Source organism: Eumetopias jubatus, unplaced genomic scaffold (genome assembly GCF_037043125.1).
Source record: "Eumetopias jubatus isolate StellerSeaLion01/CBP00866 unplaced genomic scaffold, mEumJub1_p1.0 scaffold_17, whole genome shotgun sequence".
Classification (NCBI taxonomy): Eukaryota; Metazoa; Chordata; class Mammalia; order Carnivora; family Otariidae; genus Eumetopias; species Eumetopias jubatus.
In genome coordinates, this window is record NW_028274823.1 from 59,608,029 (window position 1) to 59,621,756 (window position 13,728).

Below are 13,728 nucleotides of genomic sequence, written 5' to 3' on the forward strand. Positions count from 1 at the left end.
TAGGCAGACTGTATAAATGCCAGTATTTACCTGACTATAAACAGTTTTAAGTAGGCTCCATGCCCAATTTGGGGCTTGAACTCACGACCCTGAGATCAAGAGTCACATGCTCTACCAACTGAGTCAGCCATGTGTCATTAAACAGCAATTTTTCTTCTACTAGCTCTTGCCACATTTGCAAACATAAGCATTCTTCTATGCTTTTCCTAGTTTCTCCTGGAAAGTTGTCCCCTCTTTTAACTCCCTATTTATCAAGACCAAAGTCAGAAGTTAGGTTTTTGAGCTTTTGCACAGCTAAGGAAACAGTCAACAAAACCAAAAGAAAACCAACAGAATGGGAGAAGATATTTGCAAATGACATATAAGATAAAGGGCTAGTATCCAAAATCCATAAAGAACTTATCAAACTCAACACCCAAAAATAATCCAATCAAGAAATGGGCACAAGACATGAATAGACATTTCTGCAAAGATGACATCCAAATGGCCAACAGACACATGAAAAAGTGCTCAACATCACTCGGCATCAGGGAAACCCAAATCAAAACCTCAGTGAGATATCACCTCACACCAGTCAGAATGGCTAAAATTAACAAGTCGGGAAATGACAGATGTTGGCGAGGATGCAGAGAAAGGGGAACCCTCCTACACTGTTGGTGGAAATGCAAGCTGGTGCAGCCCCTCTGGAAAACAGTATGGAGGTTCCTCAAAAAGTTGAAAATAGAGCTACCCTACAACCCAGCAACTGCACTATTTACCCCAAAGATACAAAGGTAGTGATCCGAAGGGGCACCTGCACCCCAATGTTTATAGCAGCAATGTCCACAATAGCCAAACTATGGAAAGAGCCTAGATGTCCATCAACAGATGAATGGATAAAAATCTGATGTATACACACACACACAGTGGAATATTATGCAGCCATCAAAAAATGAAATCTTGCCATTTGCAAGGATGTGGATGGAACTAGAGAGTATTATGCTAAGCAAAGTCAGTCAATCAGAGAAAGAAGTATATGATCTCACTAATATGAGGAATCTGAGAAACAAGACAGATGAGACGAAATCAGGGAGACAAACCATAAGAGACTCTTTAATCTCAGGAAACAGGGTTGCTGGAGTGGGGGTGGGGTGGGAGGGATGGGGTGGCTGGGTAATGGACATTGGGGGAGGGTATGTGCTATGGTGAGCACTGTGAATTGTGTAAGACTGAAAAATCACAGACCTGTACCCCTGAAACAAACATTATGTTAATTTAAAAAAAAATTTTTTTAAAAAGTTGGGTTTTTGGAAAGCCTTCTATAACCTAATCCCCTCCAAGTAGCATCTACATTTCTTAATATCACCTATTTTGTTTATTCAGCTATTTTTATAATTATACATAAACATCAAAAGACTGATCACTGTATATCCAGAACTTACTACACAGTGTGTCTGGTATGGAAAAGGTACAAAGGCTTATTCAAATGAACTGAAATTCATTTATGGTAAATGATTAGAGTAAGAAGCATATCGTAAATGGAATGGGACTTAATGTTTCAAGTTGTACAAGACTGCTATATCTAAGAATATTTTTGTTTTACTTTTATTTCATTAGGATTTTTCACCCTACTACTTGGTAAAGAGTTCTTACGTGTCAAAACAGGGTAGATGTGTTACATTTCTATGCACCAATAATGAAGTAGCAGAAAGGGAAATTAAGCAATCCTATTTACAACTGCATCAAAGACTGAGAAACCTAGAAATAAGTTTAGAGGAGGTGAAAAACCTATACTCTGAGAACTGTAAGACACTGATGAAAAGAAACTGAAGAACACAAATTTAAAGACCTACTATGTTCATGGACTGGACTTAATATTATTAAAATGTCCACATTATTCAAAACAATCTATAGATTCAATGCAATCCCTATCAAAATACCAATAGCATTTTTCACAGAACTGGAATAATCCTAAAATGTTTATGGAACCACAAAGACCCCGAACAGCCAAAGCAATCCTGACAAAGAACAAAACTGGAGGGATCATGCTCCCTGATTTCAAACTATACTATGAAGCTACAGTAATCAAAACAGCATGGTATTAGCACAAAAATAAGATACAAATCTATGCAACAGAAAAGAGAGCCCAGAAATAGAACTAGACTTATACGGTCAATTAATCTATGACAAAGGCGGCAAGAATATGCAATGGGGAAAAGACAGTCTATTCAATCAATGGTGTTAGGAAAACTAGGCAGCTACACACAGAATGAAACTCAAAACACTTTCCCACACCACATACAAAAATAAACACAAAATGGATTAAAGACCTAAAAGTAAACAATGGGACTATATCAAACTAAAATTTTACACATGAAGGAAACCAAGAGAATAAAAAGACAACCTACTGACTGGGAGAAGATACTCAGCAGATGTTTCCCATAAAGGGTTAACAGCCAGATTATACAAAAAACTATAGCTCAATAGCAAAAACACCCAACCCGATTAAAAAATGGGCAGAGGCACCAAACAGGGGCGCCTGGCTGGCTCAGTCCGTGGAGATTGTGACTCTTAATCCCAGGGTTATTAGTTTAAGCCCCACATTGGGTGAAAGAATTAAAAATTTTTTTAAAAATGGGTAGAGGCCCCAAATAAGACATATCCCCAAAGACAATACACAGAGGGCCAACAGACACATGAAGATGCTAAACATCACTATCTATCAGGGAATCACAAAGTGAAACCTCAATGAGATCACCTAACACCTGTCAAAATGGCTATTATCAAAAAGACAAATAACTGTTGGCACAAATATGAAGAAAAAGGAACCCTCATAAACTGCTGGTGGGAATGTAAATTGGTGCAGCCACTATGGAAAAACAGTACAGAGGGTCCTTAAAAAGTTAGAAATAGAAAACTAGAAATAAAAATAAATCCACGGGAGCCTGGGTGGCTCAGTCGTTGAGCGTCTGCCTTCAGCTCAGGTCATGATCCCAGGTTCCTGGGATCGAGTCCCACATCAGGCTCCCTGCTCTGCGGGAAGCCTGCTTCTCCCTCTCCCACTCCCCCTGCTTGTGTTCCCTCTCTCACTGTGTCTGTCAAATAAATAAATAAAATCTTTAAAAAAAATTAAAATAAATAAATCCAGCAATTCTACTTCTGGGTATTTTCCTTTAGGAAAGCAAAAACGCTAATTTGAAAAGATATATGTACTGCTATGTTCACTGCAGTATTTATTTACAATAGTCAAGATATGGAAGCAACCTAAATATCCATCAAGAGATAAATGGATAAAAAAGATGTGTTGTATATAAAGAATGGAATATTACTCAGCCATAAAAAAGAGTAAAATCTTGCCATTTGAGACACAGATGGAACCTAGAGGATATTATGCAAAGTAAAATAAGTCAAAGACAAATACCATATGGTTTCACTTATATGTGGAATCTAAAAAAACAAGACTCATAAAAACAGAACTGGTGGTTGCCAGAGAGGGAGGGTAGAGTGTTGTAATAACTTTGTATGGTGACAGTACTACACTTATCATGGTCAGCATTTCCTAGCTAGGGTATATATATCACTATGTGGTACACCTGAAACTGGTATTATATGTCAACTATATTTCAGTTAAAACAAAAAACTGGGTAGAAGCTATTCCTAATATTCTGTTGAGAAGGATCAGAGATGTTTTCTAGATCTGAGACAACACAGCATAGTGGTTAAAAGAGGACAGGCTCTTGAGGATTGACCTGGAATCCAATCCAATTGACTTCTTCCATGTCCTGTTACCTTGCAGAGGCCTTAACCTCTATGGTCCTCAGTTTTCCCACCAAGAGCAGAGAAGCAGTAACAGTTCCTACCTCATGAGATTAAAATCAAATAATGTATATAAATAAAGCAGCTGCCCTATGGTAACCACCCAAATCTCAGTCATCAGTTCTACCAGCAAAAGCTCACCAGACAATGGCAGAGCACAGTTTATTTTCCAATTTTCTTCTCAATTCAATGCTTACCTTTCTCATTCCCTGGAACACAAGGTACAGAGAACACTTTAATTTCTTCCCCTACTGTTAAGGTACCACTGGTTTAACCTTTTTCTAGCCTAAATTCTCAACTTTACAGTTTCTCTAAACACAACTGTTACATTTAGCTGCATAAAGCTACCTTCTATCAACTAACCTGTCAAAATTGCTTATTTCTTACAGATATTTTGTTAAAATAATTATACCTTCAAAACGGTAAAATAAGGATACCTCCAACAGCATTCCCTTACCATCAAGCCGTTTGCTAATCTGCTCCTTTCCAAGTCTAGGTGGCCAGCACTTCCTCACCGTGTCAGCAACTGAAATTCTTTCATTTTTTTCCCCAGTGTTAGAGCCAACGTTCTTCAAATCCGGACTTTCAAACTGTTCAGTAACACTTTCAATGTTCCTAGTAGAATTCTGTCCTTCCTGTGATTTTTCTTCCATACAATCTTTTGATTCGGACACACCAGGATCATCATCATTACTCCTAGTTGCTTGGTCTAAAAGTGTAACAATCGCTGAAGAATCTGGTGGTGAAGTTCTTTCTGGTGAACTTGAGTCTTCTGAAATATTAAGAGGTGTGGGTGGCAAATCTGACAAATGAGCCAACTCTTTTTGTGTTCGTGGAGGTTTTTCAGTAATTTCTGAAAGCTTTACAGGGTTGCAGCAAAGTTTGGCATATTCACCACCTAACCTATGACATAATTCATTTATGATGACATCACAGTCTCCAAGAAGCTCTACATCAAAATGCAGATGAGGCAAAGGTTCTCTATTTATTAATATCTGAGGCACTTCATGGGGTATGGAACCTAAAAAGATGAAAAACGCATAAGGGAAAGGGAGCTGATAAAACCACAACAAATACACAATGCCAAAATTTAACATGCTCCCAATACCAAAAAAGAAACCCGCCACTACTACTTAACCAGTCCATCACATTTCATCAAGCTATCAAATAAACAGATGGGCAGCTAAGCATCTTTATACAATTTCAGGTCCTGTTTCCTGTCACCTGATTACCTCCGAGCAATCTTCTCAGGCTTTTCTACTCTGTACCTCAATTTTCTTGTCTGTATAATGGGGATAAACTACTTTTTGACAAGGTTGTAGTCAGAATACATCAAGTGCATAGAAGAGCTCTTGGCACATAGTTACAGTTACTCTATCAAAATAGCTCCTGATACAGTGTGTGGAAATTCATACAAGTCCATTTTCCACCATTATATGCCTGTGTTTTACATCTTTTAAAAATTATCTTTGCGTATCAGCAACACACTATTATACAGAGCCCCACAGAAAGCTTTCAAGAATTTCTCTGCTTACCTTTAAAGAGAAAAAAAAACTCAAAAATAAAGGAACTTATTCATTAAATTTTATCCTATATTCTACTGTCAAAGAATTTCACAGCTATTTTGGGAAGACTAAAACTGATAAAGCCACCACATGTAGGTAGGAAAAAGATGCACAATCGTAGAGCTGAACTCCTGTTTCTTTCAATTGTTTGCTCTGGCTTGCCTATATGATTGCTGATGTAGAATTCTAATTTAATCCGGTGATTAAGAGTTTGATTTTCTTGGGGCAGCTGGGTTGCTCGGTCAGTTAAACATCCCTCTTGGTTTCAGCTCAGGTCATGATCTCAGGTCCTGAGATCAGCCCATGTCCGGCTCTGCATTCAGCGCGGAGTCCACTTGGGATTCTTTTCCTCGTCCTTCTCCCTCCCCCTCTGCTCCTCCCCCTGCGCGCGTGCACTCTAAAATAAATAAAATCCTTAAAAAAAAAGTTTGGGGGCACCTGGGTGGCTCAGTCGGTTAAGCATCTGCCTTCAGCTCAGGTCATGATTACAGGGTCCTGGGATCGAGCCTCGTGTTAGGCTCCTGAGCAGGGAGTCGGCTTCTCCCTCTGCCTCTCCCCCTGGCTTGTACTTACTCACTCACTCTCAAATAAATTTTTTTTAAATCTTAAAAAAAAAAAAAAAAACCTTTCTCCCTCACCTTTTAGGGCACACCTGATGCTACTGAATTAATCCCTCTATCTTCCTGCCTTGCTTCCTCACTAGAGGGAGAAAACAGATAATATGAGAGCACATGTTAAATATTCCTGAGAGCAAAAGGGACTTAAATTATATTTGAGCATTTTCATACACACAAACACCACATACAATGATTATGACAACGTATGACTGTTACTCTTTTTTTGAAGGAGAGAATCCCAAGCAGGTGCTACGCCCAACACAGGACCTCATGACCCTGAGATTATGACCTGAGCTCAGACACCCAACTGAGCCACCCAGGTGCCCCAAGGAATGACTGTTATTCTTATAAAAACAGACCAATCGTATTGAGCCCCCAAATTCTCTTACATGAGCATATTACACTTCCGGATTACACTTGTATCTAGCTATATATCTGAACTTATTGGACCTAAAATCAACTAAATTTGAACGATCAACAACTATAATCAAATTAAGACTAGAAACACAAAGATTAAGGACTGTTTCCTAAGCATTATGTAAATTAGCTGAAGCTAACTCCTGTCATAATAAAAACACATTCCACTAAAAAGCTGTTTCCCTTTGTCTTAATTTTTCCCTTTCCCACACCCCCGCACCAAAATGTCAGATTAACCAATCTTCACGAATGTGAACGTCACCTAAGAAATAAAGTTGGGCTCTTCACCACTCTTTAACCATAAAGAGAATAAGATCACCGGGGTCCATTGTACAGACCCACAACCTATGGCAATCTATACAGAAATATTCTCTAAAAATCACCACCAACTTACTTGGAATTAGTGCTACTGGTCTTACTTTCAGGGAAGACCCAATAACAATGAGGAGATCAACTTCATCTTTGTCATACTTCATGGCTCTATGAAACTGCTCTGGTAAATTTTCACCAAAAAAGACAATCTCTGGTTTCATGATAGCAAGTGGCTCATCAGCTGGGCACTGAGGACAACGAGGAACCACCTGCATGTTCCAGATTTTGGTTGAGATGGGGAGGAAAAGGGAAAGCGCTCAAGTTAGAAATAATTAACATTTACACTCTTCCCAAGAATGCATTTCAAAATTATCAAAGAAGCTGAATCACTGTATTGTATACCTGAAATGAATATAAATACTGTATGTTAACTATACTGAAATTAAAGTTAAAAACGTAAAAAAAAAAGATTTAGAATTCCCACATAAAGTGTTTTCAAACTGAAGTGTAGAAGCATTATGAAATGAGCTATGTGCTTAAGTGCTTGGGGGCTGGGGGGGAATTATCAAAGAAAACAAAAAAGCTATGGATAAATAGTAGGGAAAACTGGATACAACCCTCAATGGCAATCTCAACTATTAATGACTTTATCAACATACAATGAAATACAATAGTGTTATTATCTAAGTATGTAGCTATTGTAATAGCCACGAAGACCTACATTTGATATTTAAGAGTCCACTGCAGATTAAGAAAATCCAGCACCTGTATATATGTACACATATGACTTTTTTTTTAATTTCTTTTTTTTTTTAAAGATTTTATTTATTTGAGAGAGAGAGAATGAGAGATAGAGAGCACGATAGGGAAGAGGGTCAGAGGGAGAAGCAGACTCCCTGCCGAGCAGGGAGCCCGATGTGGGACTCGATCCCGGGACTCCAGGATCATGACCTGAGCCGAAGGCAGTCGCTTAACCAACTGAGCCACCCAGGCGCCCTGTACACATATGACTTAATCCTTTAAAAAAAATGTAAGAAATGATTCCATTTTAATACTATATTCTCCATCCAAAATTATAACTATGTATGCAGCTAAGCACATAAAATTTATATCTGGATGGTTCTTATTCTCTGAATTTTCCCATATTTCTTTTTTGGGGGACAGTGATCATATATGAAATACCTTTTACAGGGAACCCTCCTACTCTGTTGGTGGGAATGCAAGCTGGTGCAGCCACTCTGGAGAACAGTATGGAGGTTCCTCAAAAAGTTGAAAATAGAGCTACCACAGGACCCAGCAATTGCACTACTGGGTATTTACCCCAAAGATACAAATGTAGGGATCCGAAGGGGTATGTGGCACCCCAATGTTTATAGCAGTAATGTCCACAATAGCCAAACTATGGAAAGAGCCAAGATGTCTATCAAAAGATGAATGGATAAAGATGTGGAGTATGTGGGGTATGTGGGGGTGTGTGTATAATAGAATATTATGCAGCCATCAAAAAACAAAATCTTGCCATTTGCAACAACATGGATGGAACTGGAGGATATTATGCTAAGCGAAATAAGTCAATCAGAGAAAGACATGTATCATATGACCTCACTGAAACGAGGAATTCTTAATCTCAGGAAACAAACTGAGGGTTGCTGGAGTGGTGGGGGGTGGCAGGGATGGGGTGGCTGGGTGATGGACCCTGGGGAGGGTATATGTTATGGTGAGCGCTGTGAAGTGTGCAGGACTGTTGAATCACAGATCTGTACCTCTGAAACAAGTAATACATTATATGTTAAAAAAAAAAAAAAGAAGATAGCAAGAGGAGAAGAATGAAGGGGGGGAAATCGGAGGGAGAGACGAACCATGAGAGACTATGGACTCTGAGAAACAAACTGAGGGTTCTAGAGGGGAGGGGGGTGGGAGGATGGGTTAGCCTGGTGATGGGTATTAAAGAAGGCATGTATTGAATGGAGCACTGGGTGTTATACACAAACAATGAATCATGAAACACTGCATCAAAAACTGATGATATAATGAATGGGGATTAACATAATAAAACAAAATTTTTAAAAAAGATTAAAAAAATACCTTTTACAATAACTTTTTAAATGTTTTAAAGGATTACCAAGAACTAATTTAAGATTCAAAATCCGACAGGAACTATAAAAGGGGAAAGTAAGAGAAACTCTAATATAGCAACATCTCATGTATGATTTAAGTTATTTTAACTTAGATAATAAGAAGCCAATTTCATCATTTTAGAGACATTATAGAGCAATGTTTTCAACTTAAGGGATTAAAAGGTTCTTGTATATTTATTTCATCAGAATTCCCAATGGTATATATTATCTTCCTGGATCTTTCCATACCACATACTTTCAGAAAAAAAGGAAAAAAAAAAAGAACGCGGAGGCAAAAGAAAAAACAGGTCAGAGACATGCACAACTCCTAAAATATGGGGGATAAATTACCTGATTAAAAATATCTCCTCGTACAGCTTCACAGTCTACTTTGTATTTACAAATCAAGCAAGATGCTGTTGCAAAGGAACCTAAAAACAACCAATACACACATGCATTATTAAAGACATGTTTCCATTTATTTAAACATACCACAAAGATTATAAAGTTTGACATCCAGAAAAGAGAATTAAGACTCCACAGGGGAATCTCAGGGATGAATAATTAAAATATTTATATATAATACAGACAGAATCCAATCCTCAATTGAGATGTTGATATACAGTGACACTTTCTAAAGCTATTCTTTTCAATAAAATAAACCAATTCCTCCAGAGCTAAAACTCTACAGAGTTGGAAGGTTATAATTTGTGTGACCTTAGCTTAACAGTTATACATTAAAAACAGATTTTTTTTTTTTTGTTTCTGGGTTTTTTTTTTTTTAAAGATTTTTTATTTTAAAGATTTTATTCATCCATTCATCCGAGAGAGAGGGAGAGAGCACAAGCAGTGGGAGAAGCAGAGGGAGAAGCAGGCTCCCCACTGAGCAGGGAGCCCGATGCAGGGCTCAATCCCAGGACCCTAGTATCATGCCCTGAGCTGAAGGCAGATGCTTAACCGACTGAGCCACCCAGGCGCCCCAAGAACAGTTCAGATACATAAGAAAATGGCCTGCACCTACTTGTTGTTTTAGATTGAAAGTCTTCTGTATTTCTAAATCTAGACATCTGAACTACCCGTTCCTCTGGTTTCATAAACTAAAGATGTCATATTTTTCTTATATTGACATATAAAAAATATTGACACATTACTTTTGTAATCAAAGATGGTTATTTAGAAGAATTTAATGGAATACAACTGCTACACCTTTTGAAATACAACAGAACGTTAATCTGATGTTTTGTGCAATTAAGTATCAAGGTCAGTAATTCTGGTTTTTTTTGCATTCTACTTTTTAAAATTTATCTACAACTGATCAGTTAACAATGACTAAACAAAAAGGCTTAATCTCGAGGTGCCTGGGTGGCTCAGATGGTTAAGCATCTGCCTTTGGCTCGGGTCATGATCCCAGGGTCCTGGGATCGAGTCCTGCTCCGTGGGGAGCCGGCTTCTCCCTCTGCCTCTCTGTCTCTTATGAATAAATGGATAAAACCTTTAAAAAAAAAAAAAAGGCTTAATCTCCATTTCTGGATGGCAGCCTACTTTCTAATCCTATTTTTTCCTACAAAACTAATCAAATAACAGAAAGCAATTCTGAAGTTTACTAACCATGACACTGAATTATCCTTTGGATTCCTGCAACCTGTTCCAGTGTATCTATGTTCTGAGTATAGTTCCGAAGTAGTTTTCCTTCTTTATCTGACAAGGCTATGAATTTGTGACAGAGAGATGGTTGGAACTGTCCAGGATATATTTCCTACATAATGCAAAAGGCAAAAAAAGATTACAGTAAAGAAGTATAACACATGCCATGTTTAGGTTTAACCAAATAACTACCAATGATAGTCCCCCATGTACAAATTAAAAAATACATGAGCATCTCAAAGCATCTAGATGGTTGCAACACACACCTACAAAAGGATTACTGCTGTTAATATGTATAAAACTCAGCAATTAGTGAACTTGCCCCTGAAGGAAAAAGTCAACCCATAAGCATCTCTAATAAATGTTAACAGATATTTTAAGAAAAGTCAGAAGAAATACACACCTGAGAATATATCTAATTTTTTGTTGGCTGCAAATTCAGGGTTTGTTTTAAGGGAAAAGAAAAGTTTAAGTTGAAATTAAAGATATCAAAGATATGGTGACTTCTTTTAAAAACTAAAAGGCACTGTCAACACAATATTAAAAGTTGTTTATTCATCATTCATTATAAATATCAACCTGTTGGAAGTTTAAAGCTAAAGTTTTAATTCCTTACCAAAATTGTTTTCCTTCCACTGCACAGGCACATACTGGTATAGTATAGAGTTGCTCATGAATGCTGAGTTGCTGGATTTTGTGTGTGTGTTTTTCCCCCCAAATAATGCTTCAATGCTGTTTCTTCTTTAAAAACAAAGAATTCAGATATACACATGGCAAAAAGATCAGAGAAAAAGTATCAATTTTGGTCCTCTCAACTTTTGACAGTGTTTTTATTAAATTTCATTTAGTAAGTGACTATGGCAAAGGAAGTTTCTTCTCTACTTTTTTCTTTAAAGTAGTAATGCTACCTACACTTCCTTACCATTCATTACAGCCTCTAACCTATTACAATGCTAGCAAAAAAATCAGACACAACCGTATGTCTGTCAATAGGGGACCGGTTGTAGAAATATAATACATCCATAAGAGTGGAGTATGCAGCCATTAAAATGAATGTGAGAGGTCTAGATGTACTGACCTGGAAAATGGTCCAATGACGTGAAAAAAAGCAAGTTAGTCACCAGTGTGTAGAGTTTTGTTTTTGTTGTTTTGTTATTAAGCAAAAATAGAAATTATATGCACATGTATATATAGATACATTCATACAAACATCAAGTCAAGAAGGATACAAACAAGCTATTAACAGAGTTGGGAAAATTTCAACTTCTGACATTATACAAAAAAGTTTAGTAAGATTACCGATGACTTTACTTTTAACCTATTTAATATTCCAAACTTTAAGAAACTCTCTACAGAGATACCTTTTAGGAAAAATAATAAGCAAATCTCTAACTACCACTACATACATGTTCGTATGCTACTGAAAATGTTTTACAAAACTCCAAAGATTTTGCCTCACATTCAAACTTTTATCATGAATTTCACTGACAACTTTGCAATTTAAGAGACAATGCATATAGAAAGAATTAACAAGTAAAGGGCTTATAAAGCTATGTTTATAGAAAACTGAAAGTTACATTATGTTTTGAACCACTGTATCATGCTATACTAACCATTGTTTTCTCCCCAGAATGCTTTGTTCTAGTACATTTAAAGGATTATTCATAATTATTTACTAAGCTCTCTCTGGAAATGGCTATTAAAAGTATTTTTATACAAAATATGTTTTTCCAACAAATATTACAATATGCTAGGCTACAAATAGGTTCTAATAAGGAACATGAGAACAGCATGCCAAACTCATAACATGAACAAATGACTGCCTCCAGAGCAGGTTTGGGAAGCAAGAGTACCAAGACTCTACTCTCCTGGAATGAACTTCTGTGTCTTATCATCCTCCATTCCTTTTATATACATATTTTTTTTTTTTTTTGAAAATAGGCTCCATGCCCAACACGTGACTTGAACTCATGACCCTAACTAAGATCAAGAATTGCAAGCTCTACCGACTAAGCCAGCCAGATGCCCCTCCCCATTCCCTTTTTAAAGGGGAAGGTAAGAAGCACAAAGATGTTGTGGGACAGTAGATTCAGTTCTACACTCGTTTCCCTTCATGTCCAATTCGTAACAGTTCAGGATAGTTTAGCCCTTAAAGTTACAAATCAATTCCTGTAGTTGGGAATAAATTATGAATAATTTATTTTATAAGCCTATATTTTATATGTTAGAGCCTAAGTGATTTGAATCTTAACTCTATTTTCTTTCGCATATAGTGTGTGGACTGTGTCGGAATCATTAGATTTAAATACTGTATTCAAACTAAAGGATGTAATCTGAAATAATGAAAAAAAATTACCCTGGAAGGACTTTTAATGGATATTACTCCCAAGACAGGCTCTTAACATGAAGTCTGCTAAAAACCAAATGGCTGTGGATAAAACTTTCAGATAAAAGTATGGATTGGGATGCCTGAGTGGCTAAGTCGGTTTAAGCATCTGACTTCAGCTCAGGTCATGATCTTAACAGTCCTGGGCTCCCTGCTCAGTGGAGAGTCTGCTTCTTCCTCTTCCCCTGCCCCTCCCCGTGCTCTCCCCCACTCTCTCAAATAAATAAATCTTAAAAAAAAAGTCACAAAAGTATGGATTGATCTTCTATGTTGGAACTGTGACATGCTAGCTAGCCCTGTTCTAAGACAGACAGACCATCCCAAATCTCAACATCCTAAAGTACTATTAGGAAAACAATCATGTGAGCTAGGCCATTCTGTTACTGCTACAGGGGTACTGATAGATTAGAATGGAAGCAGAACTGGGACCAATACTTGAAATGCTATTAAAAAGATGCATTGCTTCCACAAAGATGTATTTACCAGGCATAACAGGAGCCCTTTATTATAATGCTGTAGACCAGGCTGAGGACTGGGGTTTTACATCTTAAAAGACTGGAAAGGTGAGATGCCTGGGTGGCTCAGCCAGTTAAGTGTCTGCCTTTGGCTCAGGTCATGATCCCAGGGGCCTGGGATCCAGTCCACATCAGGCTCCTTGCTCAGCAGGGAGCCTGCTTCTCCCTCTGCCTGCCACTCCCCCTGCTTGTGCACATTCTCTTTCTCTGACAAATTAATTAAATCCTCAAAAAAAAAAAAACTTTAAAGACTGGAAAGGTAAACAAAACATGACAGAGTTCCTATATGGTCCACAAAGAAAACCACATTTACTATCTGGCCCTATACTGAAAAGGTTTGCTGACTCTATTGTAAACATA

At 37.5% G+C, this 13,728-nt stretch overlaps 1 protein-coding gene across 2 annotated transcripts in view; it reads right to left on the bottom strand.

The window, feature by feature from the left end:
• The window catches only part of SIRT1 (sirtuin 1), a 29,958-nt gene that overhangs the window by 5,167 nt on the left and 11,063 nt on the right, over positions 1-13,728 (bottom strand). The window contains exons 1-5 of one of the 2 annotated variants that reach the window (XM_028109642.2): positions 11,084-11,197; positions 10,432-10,579; positions 9,175-9,254; positions 6,789-6,975; positions 4,253-4,816 (exon numbers count right to left, since the gene is read on the bottom strand). In XM_028109642.2, coding sequence (XP_027965443.1) covers positions 4,253-4,816; positions 6,789-6,975; positions 9,175-9,254; positions 10,432-10,579; positions 11,084-11,116 — 1,012 coding nt within the window. In that variant the 5' untranslated portion in view covers positions 11,117-11,197. Of the gene's footprint in view, positions 1-4,252; positions 4,817-6,788; positions 6,976-9,174; positions 9,255-10,431; positions 10,580-11,083; positions 11,198-13,728 lie in introns of those variants that run through there. The other variant, XM_028109641.2, reaches the window with a different exon arrangement.